This window comes from Oncorhynchus nerka, linkage group LG26 (genome assembly GCF_034236695.1).
Source record: "Oncorhynchus nerka isolate Pitt River linkage group LG26, Oner_Uvic_2.0, whole genome shotgun sequence".
NCBI classification, from domain to species: Eukaryota; Metazoa; Chordata; class Actinopteri; order Salmoniformes; family Salmonidae; genus Oncorhynchus; species Oncorhynchus nerka.
Window position 1 is genome coordinate 40,786,292 of NC_088421.1, and position 18,089 is coordinate 40,804,380.

General features: G+C 43.4%; 2 protein-coding genes across 2 annotated transcripts; both read right to left on the reverse strand.

Moving 5' to 3' along the window:
* Positions 1 to 1,377: 1,377 nt before the first annotated feature.
* Positions 1,378 to 4,792, reverse strand: LOC135564731 (actin, non-muscle 6.2-like). The gene is made up of 6 exons (XM_065010683.1): positions 4,686 to 4,792; positions 4,113 to 4,239; positions 3,332 to 3,571; positions 2,628 to 3,066; positions 2,034 to 2,215; positions 1,378 to 1,861 (listed from the first exon to the last, which is right to left on the reverse strand). The coding sequence occupies exons 2-6, from the start codon at positions 4,236 to 4,238 to the stop codon at positions 1,718 to 1,720; spliced, it is 1,131 nt and encodes a 376-aa protein (XP_064866755.1). The 5' UTR covers position 4,239; positions 4,686 to 4,792; the 3' UTR covers positions 1,378 to 1,717.
* A 7,789-nt stretch (positions 4,793 to 12,581) lies between these two features.
* Positions 12,582 to 17,037, reverse strand: LOC135564732 (actin, non-muscle 6.2-like). Its single transcript, XM_065010684.1, has 6 exons — positions 16,931 to 17,037; positions 16,331 to 16,457; positions 14,608 to 14,847; positions 13,938 to 14,376; positions 13,274 to 13,455; positions 12,582 to 13,064 (listed from the first exon to the last, which is right to left on the reverse strand). The coding sequence occupies exons 2-6, from the start codon at positions 16,454 to 16,456 to the stop codon at positions 12,921 to 12,923; spliced, it is 1,131 nt and encodes a 376-aa protein (XP_064866756.1). The 5' UTR covers position 16,457; positions 16,931 to 17,037; the 3' UTR covers positions 12,582 to 12,920.
* Between the last annotated feature and the right edge of the window lie 1,052 nt (positions 17,038 to 18,089).

The following is an 18,089-nucleotide window of genomic DNA, read 5'->3' on the forward strand; positions in this document are numbered from 1 at the left end:
GGTCGAATAATAATAAGGCAGAACAGTTGAAACTGGAGCAGCAGCACAGTCAAGTGGACTGGGGACAGCAAGGAGTCATCATGTCAGGTAGTCCTGGGGCACGGTCCTAGGGATCAGGTCAGTTGAAAATGGAGCAGCATGGCCAGGTAGACTGGGGACAGCAAGGAGGCATCATGTCAGGTAGTCCTGGGGCACGGTCCTAGGGATCAGGTCAGTTGAAAAATGGAGCAGCAGGGCCAGGTAGACTGGGGACAGCAAGGAGGCATCATGTCAGGTAGTCCTGGGGCACGGTCCTAGGGATCAGGTCAGTTGAAAATGGAGCAGCATGGCCAGGTAGACTGGGGACAGCGAGGAGGCATCATGTCAGGTAGTCCTGGGGCACGGTCCTAGGGATCAGGTCAGTTGAAAATGGAGCAGCATGGCCAGGTAGACTGGGGACAGCAAGGAGGCAGCAGCACTGTCTTTACTACCAGTGTAGGTCATGTGACAGCAGCACTGTCTTTACTACCAGTGTAGGTCATGTGACAGCAGCACTGTCTTCACTACCAGTGTAGGTCATGTGACAGAATGTGAAAGCAGCACCTGCTCCCCTAGTGTAGGGCATGTGACAATGTCAAGACGACACTGCCATCTAGTGGACATACCATGTAAATCAGGGATCTCTAACTGCAGGCCTGGAGTCTGGTGCAACTTCCAGGACTAACCCTAGCGCTGTTCGATAAGATCATTAAATTACACCCATCTGGTGCCCCAGGTCTAGATAAATACTGAAAATAATTTGTGAACCTGGCTTCGAGTGAAATGTGCCTGCCGTATGAAGTCCCACCCAGTTGACCAGCGTGACCTATGCCAAAACAGGCGTCGGGTCTAGCGAGCTCTTTGGTAAACTCACCTGCTTCAGTCTGGGATTTAAATACTGTCGTCAGGTGTTTTAGCACTGGTGTAGAACACACACCTGCAAAGCTTTTCATGACAAGACCCCCGATATAAAATGAGCTGTCCTCTTATGTTCACGTCATCACTGATGTGATTAGAACAGCTACTTCCGTTCATTAGCATGTACTCCTGTCAAAGACAGTGGGCTTTCAGTGTAAATTATAGAAGTGGCTTCACCTTGCCTTCATCTATACTGAGATGAAAGGATGTCAGCACATCCCAAAGATCTGAGAAATGAAGCCATAAACGTGAGGTTCACCAAGAGAATTTAACAATGAGAAAACCATTTGATTTAACCTGCAGTGGGTTCCAGCCAAAGACAAATACATTAAGTGTGTTTACAAATCACATCATTCCCTGAAATGATCAGTAAATTAAAAGTGACAAACGCATTCTGAACATATGACAAGACTTAATGTTGCAAATAGACTACACAGAGTGTCACATTACAGTGAACGTTTATTCAATGGCCCAGTAGCAGATGTTACATACAAGACTAATAGTATCAAATACAACACAAGGCAGAATGTCACAACCCTAAAACTGAGCCTACCCAGAAACCACCCCTTCACACCCCCCCCAGGACACCATGTAGAACTGAAACAATATGGCTTTATCTCTACCGGTTAGGATAGGTGGAAGTCACTGCTACTCATCTGATCATTTTAGAGCCACACAAATGCTTAGGGGACAGGGGCAAGGTGTTGGCTTCTGGACAGGAGAGCCATCTGAAATAACAGACTCCCTGAAAGGAGTAACACCGAGGTTAAGAGTCAAGGCTTTAGAAACATTTGCGGTGGACGATAGACGGGCCGGATTCCTCGTATTCCTGCTTGGAAATCCACATCTGTTGGAAGGTGGAGAGAGAGGCCAGGATGGAACCGCCAATCCACACAGAGTATTTACGCTCGGGAGGGGCGATGATCTGGCGACAAGAGATATGAACGTATTCATTAGTAAAACAGGGAGATCTAAAGTTGTTTTAGTGCAGAATACATTCATAAATTAGATATCAATGAAAGTATTTGGGAAGCCAAAAATATCACGAGAAAAAAAATCAAATGGGCTAGTCGAGAGATGCCACACTGAATGCCCACCTTAATCTTCATAGTAGGAGGTGCCAAGCCACTGATCTCCTTCTGCATTCTATCAGCGATGCCAGGGAACATAGTGGTTCCACCTGAGAGAACAGTGTTGGCATACAGGTCTTTCCTGATGTCCACATCACACTTCATGATAGAGTTGTAGGTGGTCTCGTGCACTCCAGTGCTTTCCATCCCTACAAAAGCAAGCATGTACATGTCAATGGCAGCCCTAGGAACAGAAATTAACAGGCCTACAAGTATGGCTCTTTTAATGAGGTCAGTGAACACGCAACTGACAAGAACCTCAGAGCTCCAGAGGATTGTATAGTGGTGAATGACTGTCACTAAGCTGAGTAACATTGTACATGTATTAAAGAGCGACTCCAGTGGCCAAATGGAACAGTCGTCCGCTGATTTATAAAAAATACATTTTAAAAAAGCCAGAAAGTTGGGTGTTTAGTGCTTATGAATAGTCATATCAATACATAACTGAGGGTGCATCTTCAGGACTAGAATTACTATAGTCGCCAACCATAGACAGATGGCTTTTAACAAAGACATTTTTTAGCTGAAGTTCCTCTTTAAAGACACAGAAAAACATCTCACCAATGAAGGACGGCTGGAACATGGTCTCAGGGCACCGGAAGCGCTCGTTGCCGATAGTGATGACCTGTCCATCAGGCAGCTCGTAGCTCTTCTCCAGAGAGGAACTGGAGGCAGAGGTATTCATCTCCTGCTCAAAGTCCAGCGCCACGTAGGCCAGCTTCTCCTTGATGTCGCGCACAATCTCCCTCTCGGCCGTGGTGGTGAAGCTGTAGCCACGCTCAGTCAGGATCTTCATCAGGTAGTCCGTGAGGTCGCGTCCGGCCAGGTCCAGACGCAGGATGGCGTGGGGAAGAGCGTAGCCCTCGTAGATGGGCACCGTGTGGCTAACGCCATCCCCAGAATCCATCACGATTCCTGTGGTGCGACCAGATGCGTACAAAGAAAGCACGGCCTGGATACCTACATACATGGCTGGGCTGTTGAAGGTCTCAAACATGATCTGGTGGAAGAATAGAAGGTGGGAATTAGGACTGTGAGAGACTCTTTATAAAAAGGGTGTTTTAAACACCTACACATACTGCTAAGAATGTGAGTCCCACCACTAATCAATACCTACCCTCAGGCAAGGTGAACAGAGTAGCCCTGATGTCTACTGCTCTACATTCTATTAGTGGATGAGGAGTCTATGTAAATAAAATGGCTGGGTTTATTTACTACTGCCACAGTGTTTCATTTGTAAAAAAACACTAATGCCCCCACTTTACCTGGGTCATCTTCTCCCTGTTGGCTTTGGGGTTGAGTGGGGCCTCTGTGAGCAGGACAGGATGCTCTTCAGGGGCCACACGCAGCTCATTGTAGAAGGTGTGATGCCAGATCTTCTCCATGTCGTCCCAGTTGGTAACAATGCCGTGCTCGATGGGGTACTTCAGAGTCAGGATGCCCCTCTTGCTCTGGGCCTCATCTCCCACGTAGCTGTCCTTCTGTCCCATGCCCACCATCACACCCTGGGGAAAGAGACATTACACTTTGTCCCTGCACTATACAAACTCAAGTTACACTAGAGAAGTTGTTGGCTCAAGAGCACCCCCAGAAGGAAGAGTTCTAATAGCCTCTTCAAACTCTATCCCAAAGTCAAATATAGAGATACAGTAATGTTCTCTAAGTGGACACGTGCTCAAAAATCTAAATGCCAAAATCATGGGTATTAATATAGAGTTGGTCCCCTCCTTTGCTGCTATAATAGCCTCCACTCATCTGAGAAGGCTTTCCACTAGATGTTTGAACAATGCTGTGGGGAATTGCTTCTATTCAGCCACAAGAACATTAGTGAAGTCAGGCACTGATGTTGAGCAAATTGGAAAGGTGGCATTCTAGGACAGTGCCACGTTGAAAGTCAGAGCATTTCAGTAAGGCCCTTCTACTGACAACATGTGGATGAAACAGCCAAATCCACTAATTTGAAGGAGTGTCCACATATAGTTTGTGTATAAAAGTATAGCCTGTATTAAGTGAACCCGATATCCAAGAGCCCAGTATGGTTCCAACCTGATGTCTGGGTCTTCCAACAATGGAGGGGAAGACAGCACGGGGAGCATCATCCCCTGCAAAACCAGCCTTGCACATGCCTGAACCATTGTCAACCACCAGTGCAGCAATATCATCTTCAGCCATTCTGTAAAAAAACAGAGGATTAATGAATCAAGGCCTAAAAAGCAAGAACAAAACCATACCATTTTCTGGGTCAGGGTATATCATCAATACAGACCACCAATTACTACAGTATAAATTAGACAAATTAGAGGTCCTCATTAGTAAGTGTAGACATAGGACCATAGTCAGCTGTAATTCATAACAATTATTAACCAGTGACTTAAAGAGCACTAGTCTACTAGCAGACCTTGTAAAAACAGTGGAACAGAGCAAAGAATTCCAAGCAGTCATTTATTTTTTCTCAATATGGCTCCGATCCCAACAGCTCAAACACGTATTCACAGACAAATCCAAGCAAATCTGTATTTCAAATTAAGTGATTTTAACCATTGCTAGAACACATTTAACGATACAACTCGACATTTCAGATTGGCTTTCTCAAACGTCGGGATAGTGGCGTTTGCTTACCTGTCAGTTAGGATGATTTCTCTTCAAGAATCCGGGAATGATGTCTTCAATGAAGTGTAGCATCCACATTTCAGCAGGAGACTATATACCTCCTTTTCTCCCCAACCGTGCTTCATCCTCCGCCTTCGCGTTCACCTGCTCACACCAAATATGGGCATTGTTTTCAAAAAAAGACACCGGATTGGATTGGGAGGTGTTTTACGGTGGAAGTGACCGACCGTTGTCATTCACATGGTAGACGATATTAAAGAGATTGGAAGGTAACAGGTACATGTTGGGTTAGCAGAAAGGTTTTGGGTAATTTAAAGTCAGTATAATTTGGAAATGTAAGCAACGTCGTTGAATGTGTTAGCAGGCTAACCCAATACCAAGTGAACCCACATTGTGGAAAAGACATCAAAGAAGAGGTCTGGGGAAAAGAGGTCTGGGGCGATCATATTGTAGTGAGACAAAAGTAGCCGATAGTGCGCGATCAAATGTAATACCTCTATGTGCTCGATCCCTTCGTAATTTATGAACATGACTTGATTGTTTTGTTTTGTAAAATAAATGTTTCCCAAACTATTATTTTGAAAGATCAGCTGCGTGTCACGCATCAGATCTGCGCACCCTGGACCAGAGTGTTGCATCGAAAGTTTGACGAGAGACAGGCATAGGTGGGCTATGCTGCCCTTCATAGTCTGTAGACATTAATCAAATACATATTAGACCATGTCAAATACGTGACCTGTGTTTAGTTATTCAGTACTTTACAATGTAACCTCAAAGCACCTAGTATACACAGGCAGCCTAATTCTGATCTGATTGGTCAAAATACCAATAATTGGGCAAAATATCAGAATTGGGCTGCCTTTGGGTAAAAATCAGGTATAATTGCTCCCGAAATACAGTCAAGCAGAAGGCAATTCTTGTAAAAAAAAACTCAATGTGTGAGAGGCCTGTACTTGTCTGTGGGGCTATAATTGGCTAACAAGCAGTAGTGGTGTGTGGGTAAAATCACTGGGGTTAGTCAAACCTATGTGTTGTGATACTTGCGTTGTTTGCTCTATAACATGTCAGCTCATATGCCTTGTGACCGTGATATATGGGCCTAAAGTCGAGACAATAAGAAGACACAGTGGCTGAATAAATTCAACCACACCTTTGTTTCATCACAAAACTGGAGAGCAACCTCTGTCTGGTGAAGTCCACAAAGCATATTGAATGTAACAAACAGTTACATGATCTACAGCATGGTCAAGTTAATGTTTCTGACATTTTCAGACTACTAAACAACTGTTGATTTAGAACCACAGAGTTGCCACAAGTTGCAAAGAAAACAGAAGCTGCCTTCACTATTCCAGCACCATTTCAACATCATCAAATCACCTCTGCTTAGTCTTATACAGTGACAACTAGAAGATACCAAAAACAATTTAGTCCAATCAATGTAATCTAAATGTGATGTGGCTGTCCATGGTTCTGATTTCTATGTGTCCATGGTTCTGATTTGTGTGTGTGTGTGTGTGTGTGTGTGTGTGTGTGCATTTTTGCACGTAGAAAAAAACATGTTGACTCTACTTGTAGAGAAATTCCAATGCCTCTCTTTCATGTTGATCGAACAGTCTATGACTGTCATATAGTACACACTTTGTTTTCCTAGACTACCTGGCAAAAATTCTTGCTCGCAAGCCTAACTTCCTTTCATGGGCAACGATTTGCCACTAGTTAACATTAGCCTACTACAGTACATTAGCTACATATTCAACTTCCATCCTCTCAGGCCAGGGGCACAATGTATGAATTAATGGTTGGATCAAAATCGCCGTTATAATCATTGGCCAGTACGGAGAATTAAGTAAAACCACAAGTCCAAATCCCTATCTCCATCCATGGATAATTTAGGAAAGGGACAATTTTAGCTAGCTAGCAAACGGAGGAAACAGCACAACAAGATACAATTCATGTTTCTGTCAATTATGTTTTGCTTTTGATGTGAAATCCAAACTGGATTCTCTTTACACTGTTTTATGCTCTATGATGAACTGTGTCCAAGGGCTTCAATACAGTGGCAGCTGCATTCATATAAACGGTCTCGCAATAGTCAATAACTGGAATAAATGATTTGTTTTCAGCTATTTAACTAAATAAATGACCTGTTCCTATCAAAGAAGCATATTTTAATCCTTAATTTATTAACTAACTCATCAACATGCTTTTTGAAACATAGCTTTTCGTCAATTCAGATTCCCTCATGATCAATGAGGGCACCATGCAAATTACATATGCATAAATCACCACATTTTTTTTTTTATGAATCGAAACCAAACTTTTTGCAACATAAATGTATCTTCTGCAACATTTCCTCTGCTGGATGTTCCTCATTAAAAAAATCCCTCAACAAAATATGTGAACATGCCTTTCCTACTTGCTATGCTCTGACGAAAGAATGCTTTATGGTTCATTGCTAATGAGCAAACGGATGGATCACTGGTATCTGAAACCATGTCCTTATATTAATTATAAACTGGGTGGTTCGAGCCCTGAATGCTGATTGGCTGACAGCCATGGTATATCAGACCGTATACAACAGGTATGACAATACATGTATTTTTACTCCGCTAATTACATTGGTATAGTTATAATAGCAGTAAGGCACCTCAGAGGTTTGTGATATACTGTTTGGCCAATATACCGCGGCTAAGGGCTGTGTCCAGGTACTCTGCATTGTTAGCCGTTGTACAGTATACTGGCCATATAACACACCTCCTCAGGCCTTATTGCTTAATTAGAAAATATAAAACACAGGTCTACATAGCCCACAGGAGCTGTGTAGTAGAAACAGGAGATATTTATTCCGGTACAATTAACATATAACCTTTAACCTAAGGGGAAGAATCGGAAACTCTTTATCCAAGGGGTTATTTGTCACATAAATGGAACGGTTTTGTGACAGAAGAAGCTGTTTAGTAGTAAAGAGGATTAATATCTGTGTACGTACTCTACTGGTCTTGCTGGAGACACTTTCACAGTTATAGTCAGTCTGTCTTCAGAAAAAAATGGATCTATATATCTGTGTCATATCTATGCAATAATTGAGGTTTCCCATTTTAACTTCCTTTTCTAAAATGCAGATATCTTCCTGTGTATGACCACTAAGGGGCAATACAGTTCAATCAACCTCAGACCTGGCTACCCACCAGATGGTCGTCATACTTATTTTCCACCATAATTTGCAAATAAATTCATTAAAAATCCTACAATGTGATTTTCTGGATTTTTTTTCTTCATTTTGTCTGTCATAGTTGAAGTTTACCTATGATGAAAATTACAGGCCTCTCTCATCTTTTTAAGTGGGAGAACATGCACAATTGGTGGCTGACTAAATATTTTTTGCCCCACTGTATCTCCTACTAACATATCTCCTACTAACATATCTCCTCCTACTAACATATCTCCTACTAACATATCTCCTCCTACTAACATATCTCCTACTAACATATCTCCTACTAACATATCTCCTCCTACTAACATATCTCCTCATACTAATATAGCTCCTCCTACTACCATAAAAGCATTTTAGACAGCAGGTATAGTGTACATGGAACTATGAATGAGGTACTGGTCACCAAGAATATTCCTACATACAGTGCCTTGCGAAAGTATTCGCCCCCCTTGAACTTTGCGACCTTTTGCCACATTTCAGGCTTCAAACATAAAGATATAAAACTGTATTTTTTTGTGAAGAATCAACAACAAGTGGGACACAATCATGAAGTGGAACATCATTTATTGGATATTTCAAACTTTTTTAACAAATCAAAAACTGAAAAATTGGGCGTGCAAAATTATTCAGCCCCTTTACTTTCAGTGCAGCAAACTCTCTCCAGAAGTTCAGTGAGGATCTCTGAATGATCCAATGTTGACCTAAATGACTAATGATGATAAATACAATCCACCTGTGTGTAATAAAGTCTCCGTATAAATGCACCTACACTGTGATAGTCTCAGAGGTCCGTTAAAAGCGCAGAGAGCATCATGAAGAACAAGGAACACACCAGGCAGGTCCGAGATACTGTTGTGAAGAAGTTTAAAGCCGGATTTGGATACAAAAAGATTTCCGAAGCTTTAAACATCCCAAGGAGCACTGTGCAAGCGATAATATTGAAATGGAAGGAGTATCAGACCACTGCAAATCTACCAAGACCCGGCCGTCCCTCTAAACTTTCAGCTCATACAAGGAGAAGACTGATCAGAGATGCAACCAAGAGGCCCATGATCACTCTGGATGAACTGCAGAGATCTACAGCTGAGGTGGGAGACTCTGTCCATAGGACAACAATCAGTCGTATATTGCACAAATCTGGCCTTTATGGAAGAGTGGCAAGAAGAAAGCCATTTCTTAAAGATATCCATAAAAAGTGTCGTTTAAAGTTTGCCACAAGCCACCTGGGAGACACACCAAACATGTGGAAGAAGGTGCTCTGGTCAGATGAAACCAAAATTGAACTTTTTGGCAACAATGCAAAACGTTATGTTTGGCATAAAAGCAACACAGCTCATCACCCTGAACACCCTATCCCCACTGTCAAACATGGTGGTGGCAGCATCATGGTTTGGACCTGCTTTTCTTCAGCAGGGACAGGGAAGATGGTTCAAATTGATGGGAAGATGGATGGAGCCAAATACAGGACCATTCTGGAAGAAAACCTGATGGAGTCTGCAAAAGACCTGAGACTGGGACGGAGATTTGTCTTCCAACAAGACAATGATCCAAAACATAAAGCAAAATCTAAAATGGAATGGTTCAAAAATAAACATATCCAGGTGTTAGAATGGCCAAGTCAAAGTCCAGACCTGAATCCAATCGAGAATCTGTGGAAAGAACTGAAAACTGCTGTTCACAAATGCTCTCCATCCAACCTCACTGAGCTCGAGCTGTTTTGCAAGGAGGAATGGGAAAAAATGTCAGTCTCTCGATGTGCAAAACTGATAGAGACATACCCCAAGCGACTTACAGCTGTAATCGCAGCAAAAGGTGGCGCTACAAAGTATTAACTTAAGGGGGCTGAATAATTTTGCACGCCCAATTTTTCAGTTTTTGATTTGTTAAAAAAGTTTGAAATATCCAATAAATGTCGTTCCACTTCATGATTGTGTCCCACTTGTTGTTGATTCTTCACAAAAAAAAATATATCTTTATGTTTGAAGCCTGAAATGTGGCAAAAGGTCGCAAAGTTCAAGGGGGCCGAATACTTTCGCAAGGCACTGTAGATCCAGGAGGAGTAATGCATTTGAGAGCAGATATGCCATTTGTCCATTGCTTTGTTTTATTAATTCACGGGTGATATTTATGGATGATTCTATCATTGTTTGGGGATTAAATACATTTAAATTAAATATTCAATGACATCATAGCATAATTGGAGCTGTTATGCAAATGTAAAATCCAATAGATAATTCACTCATCCTTTACCTCCTTTTCAGAGAAAATGTTGTTATTGATCAATGAACTCACCAAATTGTCTCAACGATCTCATACCCCACAAGGGGCCAAAGCCTCATGGATTTTCCTCAAAAGGATGGAAAACAATAAACAGCTAGTTGGGTGTGAAACTGTCACTAATTAGTAAGGAACTCCCCTCACCTGGTTGTTTAGATTTTGCTCCTCCCTTGTCTTAATTGAAAGGAAAAAACAAAAATGGAATGAGTTTGACACCCGATTTAACCTATGATTCTATACAGCAGGGGCATACTCTGGAGTACTGCTCATACACTGGAGATCTGGAGTACAGCTCATACACTGGAGATCTGGAGTACTGCTCATACACTGGAGATCTGAAGTACTGCTCATACACTGGAGATCTGGAGTACTGCTCATACACTGGAGATCTGGAGGTCTGGAGTACAGCTCATACACTGGAGATCTGGAGTACTGCTCATACACTGGAGGTCTGGAGTACTGGAGTACTGCTCATACACTGGAGGTCTGGAGATCTGGAGTACACTGGAGGTCTGGAGTACTGCTCATACACTGGAGATCTGGAGTACAGCTCATACACTGGAGGTCTGGAGTACTGGAGTACTGCTCATACAGTGGAGGTCTGGAGTACTGCTCATACACTGGAGATCTGGAGTACAGCTCATACACTGGAGTTCTGGAGTACTGCTCATACACTGGAGGTCTGGGGTACTGCTCATACACTGGAGGTCTAGAGTACTGCTCATACACTGGAGGTCTGGAGTACTGCTCATACACTGGAGGTCTGGAGTACCGCTCATACACTGGAGATCTGGTGTACTGCTCATACACTGGAGGTCTGGAGGTCTGGACTACTGCTCATACACTGGAGATCTGCTCATACACTGGAGGTCTGGAGTACTACTCATACACTGGAGGTCTGGAGTTCTGCTCATACACTGGAGGTCTGGAGTTCTGCTCATACACTGGAGGTCTGGAGTACAGCTCATACACTGGAGGTCTGGACTACTGCTGGTTCTGTTCTACCTAATCATTAATGGCACCCACCTGGTATCCCAGGTCTAAATCAATACCTGATTAGAGGGGAACAATCAAAAATAAAGCAGTGGAACTGTCTTCCAGTCCAGATATGAATATGAGGGCTATACAGTATCAGTTCTAGGTACATGCAGCCACCAAAAAAAACATTATAGACTAAGATCCCTAAGGGTTTAGATTAAACCACTGAGGTTCTCCCATGCTCAGTCAGCACCGTCTTCACTACCAGTGTAGGTCATGGGACAGCAGCACTGTCTTCACTACCAGTGTAGGTCATGTGACAACAGCACTGTCTTCACTACCAGTGTAGGTCATGTGACAGCAGCACTGTCTTCACTACCAGTGTAGGTCATGTGACAGCAGCACTGTCTTCACTACCAGTGTAGGTCATGTGACAACAGCACTGTCTTTACTACCAAAGTAGGTCATGTGACAGAATGTGAACACAGCACCTGCTCCCATACCAGTGTAGGTCATGTGACCGCAGCACCTGCTCCCATGTGAACGCAGCACTTGCTCCCATACCAGTGTAGGTCATGTGACAGAATGTGAAGACAGCACTGCCATCTAGTGCTTCTACACCTGCATTGCTTGCTTTTTTTAGTAACTTGAGATATCAGCTGATGTACAAAGGGCTATATAAATACATTTGATTTAGTGGACATAGCATGTAAATCAGGGATCTCCAGCTGCAGGCCTGGAGTTACTTCCAGGACTAACCCTAGCGCTGTTTGATGGGTTCAATTTAATGATCCTATCTGGTGCCCCAGGTCTAGATAAATACTGAAAGTGGACCTGGCTTCGAGTTCGATTGAAATGTGCCTGCCGTATGAAGTTCCACCCAGTTGACCAGCGTTATCTATGCCAAAACAGGCTTCGGGTCTAGCGAGCTCTTTGGTAAACTCACCTGCTTCAGTCTGGGATTTAATTACTGTCATCAGGTGTTTTAGCACTGGTGTAGAACACACACCTGCAAAGCTTCATGACAAGACCCCCGATATAAAATTAGCTGTCCTCTCATGTTCACGTCATCACTGATGTGATTAGAACAGCTACTTCCGTTCATTAGCATGTACTCCTGTCAAAGACAGTGGGCTTTCAGTGTACATTATAGAAGTGGCTTCACCTTGCCTTCATATATACTGAGATGAAAGGATGTCATCTGGCCAGTACATCACAAAGATCTGAGAGATGAAGCCATAAACATGAGGTTCACCAAGAGAAGGTTCACCCATGTGAAAACCATTTGATTTAACCTGCAGTGGGTTCCAGCCAATGACAAATACATTAAGTGTGTTTACAAATCACATCATTCCCTGAAATGATCAGTAAATTAAAGAAAAGAAGTGTCAAACACATTACAAAACTTAATGTTGAAAATAGACTACACAGAGTAACACATTACAGTGAACTTTTATTCAAATGGCCCAGTAGCAGATGTTACATACAAGACTAATAGTAACAAATACAACACAAGGCAGAATGGCACAACCCTAACACCGAGCCTACCCAGAAACCACCCTGTCACTGCCCCCCAGGACACCATGTAGAACTGAAACAATATGGCTTTATCTCTACCGGTTAGGATAGGTGGAAGTCACTGATACTCATCTGATCATTTTAGAGCCACACAAATGCTTAGGGGACAGGGGCAAGGTGTTGGCTTCTGGACAGGAGAGCCATCTGAAATAACAGACTCCCTGAAAGGAGTAACACCGAGGTTAAGAGTCAAGGCTTTAGAAACATTTGCGGTGGACGATAGACGGGCCGGATTCCTCGTATTCCTGCTTGGAAATCCACATCTGTTGGAAGGTGGAGAGAGAGGCCAGGATGGAACCGCCAATCCACACAGAGTATTTACGCTCGGGAGGGGCGATGATCTGGCGACAAGAGATTTGAACATATTCATTGGTTAAACAGGGAGATGTAAAGTTGTTTTATTGCAGAACACATTCATAAATCAGATTTCTGATGAAAGTATTCGGGAAGCCAAAAATATCACATGAGAAAAAATAAATATGGCTAGTCGAGAGATGCCACACTGAATGCCCATGGGCTAAAAGTCACAGAATCACACGTGAATGCCCACCTTAATCTTCATAGTAGGAGGTGCCAAGCCACTGATCTCCTTCTGCATTCTATCAGCGATGCCAGGGAACATAGTGGTTCCACCTGAGAGAACAGTGTTGGCATACAGGTCTTTCCTGATGTCCACATCACACTTCATGATAGAGTTGTAGGTGGTCTCGTGCACTCCAGTGCTTTCCATCCCTACAAAAGCAAGCATGTACATGTCAATGGCAGCCCTAGGAACAGAAATTAACAGGCCTACAAGTATGGCTCTTTTAATGAGGTCAGTGAACACGCAACTGGCAAGAACCTCAGAGCTCCAGAGGATTGTATAGTGGTGAATGACTGTCACTAAGCTGAGTAACATTGTACATGTATTAAAGAGCGACTCCAGTGGCCAAATGGAACCTTCGTCCGCTGATTTATAAAAAAATATATTTAAAAAAAAGCCAGAAAGTTGGGCGTTTAGTGCTTATGAATAGTCATATCAATACATAACAGAGGGTGCATCTTATGTGACCTCTACCAAGAGGAATCATTTTCAGAGCCTCCATTTTAGTAGTGGATAGAAATTAGGATTTCAGGACTAGAATTACTATAGTCGCCAACCATAGACAGATGGCTTTTAACAAAGACATTTTTTAGCTGAAGTTCCTCTTTAAAGACACAGAAAAACATCTCACCAATGAAGGACGGCTGGAACATGGTCTCAGGGCACCGGAAGCGCTCGTTGCCGATAGTGATGACCTGTCCATCAGGCAGCTCGTAGCTCTTCTCCAGAGAGGAACTGGAGGCAGAGGTATTCATCTCCTGCTCAAAGTCCAGCGCCACGTAGGCCAGCTTCTCCTTGATGTCGCGCACAATCTCCCTCTCGGCCGTGGTGGTGAAGCTGTAGCCACGCTCAGTCAGGATCTTCATCAGGTAGTCCGTGAGGTCGCGTCCGGCCAGGTCCAGACGCAGGATGGCGTGGGGAAGAGCGTAGCCCTCGTAGATGGGCACCGTGTGGCTAACGCCATCCCCAGAATCCATCACGATTCCTGTGGTGCGACCAGATGCGTACAAAGAAAGCACGGCCTGGATACCTACATACATGGCTGGGCTGTTGAAGGTCTCAAACATGATCTGGTGGAAGAATAGAAGGTGGGAATTAGGACTGTGAGAGACTCTTTATAAAAAGGGTGTTTTAAACACCTACAAATACTGCTAAGAATGGGAGGCCCACCACTACCCTCAGGCAAGGTGAACAGAGTAACCCTGATGTGAAACTGCTCTACATTCTGCTAGTGGATGAGGAGTCCATGTAAATAAAATGGCTGGGTTTATTTGTAAAAAAACACCAATGCCCCCACTTACCTGGGTCATCTTCTCCCTGTTGGCTTTGGGGTTGAGTGGGGCCTCTGTGAGCAGGACGGGATGCTCTTCGGGGGCCACACGCAGCTCATTGTAGAAGGTGTGATGCCAGATCTTCTCCATGTCGTCCCAGTTGGTAACAATGCCGTGCTCGATGGGGTACTTCAGAGTCAGGATGCCCCTCTTGCTCTGGGCCTCATCTCCCACGTAGCTGTCCTTCTGTCCCATGCCCACCATCACACCCTGGGGAAAGAGACATTACACTTTGTCCCTGCACTACGCATAAACTCAAGTGACTACAGAAGTTGTTTTCATCAAATGTTGGCTTGAGTTGCCTGTATGTTTCACATACACAGCGCAATCAATGTCTTATCTCATGAAATCACAATCTTTAGTTTAAGGCTACCAATACATTATGCTTTTGTTAGTGGGTTTGGGGAGGGGTGTCCCTTTTTAAACAAGGCCATTTCTGGCCAATATTTGTCCATTTAGTGGACCTCTTGGCTCAAGAGCACCCCCAGAGGGAAGAGTTCTGTATAGCCTCTTCAAACTATCCCAAAGTCAGATATAGAGAACATTACCAAAAGTAAGAGAACACACGCTCAAACATCTAAATTACAAAATCATGAGTATTAATATTGAGTTGGTCCCCTCCTTTGCTGCTATAATAGCCTCCACTCATCTGAGAAGGCTTTCCACTAGATGTTTGGGGAATTGCTTCTATTCAGCCACAAGAGCATTAGTGAAGTCAGGCACTGATGTTGAGCAAATAGGCCTGACTCGCAGTCGGTGTTCCACTTCATCACAAAAGTGTTCAATGGGGTTGAGGTCTGGGCTCTGTGCAGGCCAGTCAAGTTCTTCCATTCGATCCACAGACCATTTCTGTATGGACCTCACTTTGTGCACAGGAGTATTGTCATGCTGAAACAGGAAATGGTCGTCACCCAAACTGTTGCCACAAAGACAAGAGCACAGAATCATCCAGAATGTCATTGTATGCTGTAGTGTTAAGATGTCCCATTAATGGAATTAAGTGACCTAGCCTGAAACATGAAAAACAGCCCCAGACCATTATTCCTCCACCAAATTTTAGTTGACACTACACAGTCGGGCAGGTAGCGTTCTCCTGGCATCCGCCAAACCCAGATTCATCAGTCGGACTGCAAGATGGTGAAGCGTGAGTCAGCACTCAAGAGAACGTGTTTCCACTGCTCCAGAGTCCAATGGCAGTGAGCTCTACACCACGCCAGCCAATGCGCATAGTGATCTTAGGCTTAGGCTTGGCCACGGAAACTAACTTCATTAAGCTCCGGACGAACAGTTCTTGTGCTGACGTTGCTTCCAGGGGCAGTTTGAAACTCGGTAGGGAGTGTTGCAACCAAGGTCAGACAATTTTTACATGCTTCAGCAGTCCCATTCTGTGAGCTTGTGTGGCCTACCACTTCACAGCTGAGCCATTGTTGCTCCTAGATGTTTCCACTTTAATAACAGCACTTACAGTTGACCAGGGCAGCTCTAGCAGGGCAGAAATTTGACAAACTGACTTGTTGGAAATGTGGCATTCTAGGACAGTGCCACGTTGAAGGTCAGAGCTTTTCAGTAAGGCCCTTCTACTGACAACATGTGGATGAAACAGCCAAATCCACTAATTTGAAGGAGTTTCCACATATAGTTTGTGTATAAAATTGAGTGAATCAGATATCCAAGAGCCCATTATGGTTCCAACCTGATGTCTGGGTCTTCCAACAATGGAGGGGAAGACAGCACGGGGAGCATCATCCCCTGCAAAACCAGCCTTGCACATGCCTGAACCATTGTCAACCACCAGTGCAGCAATATCATCTTCAGCCATTCTGTAAAAAAACAGAGGATTAATGAATCAAGGCCTAAAAAGCAAGAACAAAACCATACCATTTTCTGGGTCAGGGTATATCATCAATACAGACCACCAATTACTACAGTATAAATTAGACAAATTAGAGGTCCTCATTAGTAAGTGTAGACATAGGACCATAGTCAGCTGTAATTCATAACAATTATTAACCAGTGACTTAAAGAGCACTAGTCTACTAGCAGACCTTGTAAAAACAGTGGAATTGAACCAAATACAATCATTTGGAACAAAGCAAAGAATTCCAATCAGTCATTTATTCTTTCTCAATATATGGCTCCGATCCCAACAGCTCAAACACGTATTCACAGACAAATCCAAGCAAAGCTGTATTTCAAATCAAGTGATTTTAACCATAGCTAGAACACATTTAGCGATACAACTCGACATTTCAGATTGTCTTTCTCAAACGTCGGGATAGTTGCGTTTGCTTACCTGTCAGTTAGGATGCTTTCTCTTCAAGAATCCGGGAATGATGTCTTCAATGAAGTGTAGCATCCACATTTCAGCAGGAGACTATATACCTCATTTTCGCCCCAACCGTGCCTCATCCTCCGCCTTCGCGTTCACCTGCTCACACCAAATATGGGCATTGTTTTCAAAAAAAGACACCGGATTGGATTGGGAGGTGTTTTACCGACCGTTGTCATTCACATGGTAGACGATATTAAAGAGATTGGAAGGTAACAGGTACATGTTGGGTTAGCCGAAAGGTTTTGGGTCATTTAAAGTCAGTATAATTTGGAAATGTAAGCAACGTCGTTGAATGTGTTAGCAGGCTAACCCAATACCAAGTGAACCCACATTGTGGAAAAGACAACAAAGAAGAGGTCTGGGGAAAAGAGGTCTGGGGCGATCATATTGTAGTGAGACAAAAGTAGCCGATAGTGCGCGATCAAATGTAATACCTCTATGTGCTCGATCCCTTCGTAATTTATGAATATGACTTGATTGTTTTGTTTTGTTAAATAAATGTTTCCCAAACTATTATTTTGAAAGATCAGCTGCGTGTCACGCATCAGATCTGCGCACCCTGGACCAGAGTGTTGCATCGAAAGTTTGACGAGAGACAGGCATAGGTGGGCTATGCTGCCCTTCATAGTCTGTAGACATTAATCAAATACATATTAGACCATGTCAAATACGTGACCTGTGTTTAGTTATTCAGTACTTTACAATGCAACCTCAAAGCACCTAGTATACACAGGCAGCCTAATTCTGATCTGATTGGTCAAAATACCAATAATTGGGCAAAATATCGGAATTGGGCTGCCTTTGGGTAAAAATCAGGTATAATTGCTCCCGAAATACAGGCTAGCAGAAGGCAATTCTTGTAAAAAAAAAAAATCAATGTGTGAGAGGCCTGTACTTGTCTGTGGGGCTGTAATTGGCTAACGGGCAGTAATGGTGTGTGGGTAAAATCACTGGGGTTAGCCAAACCTATGTGTTGTGATACTTGCGTTGTTTGCTCTATAACATGTTAGCTCATATGGCTTGCGACCGTGATATATGGGCCTAAGGTCGAGACAATAAGAAGACACAGTGGCTGAATAAATTCAACAACACCTTTGTTTCATCACAAAACCGGAGAGCA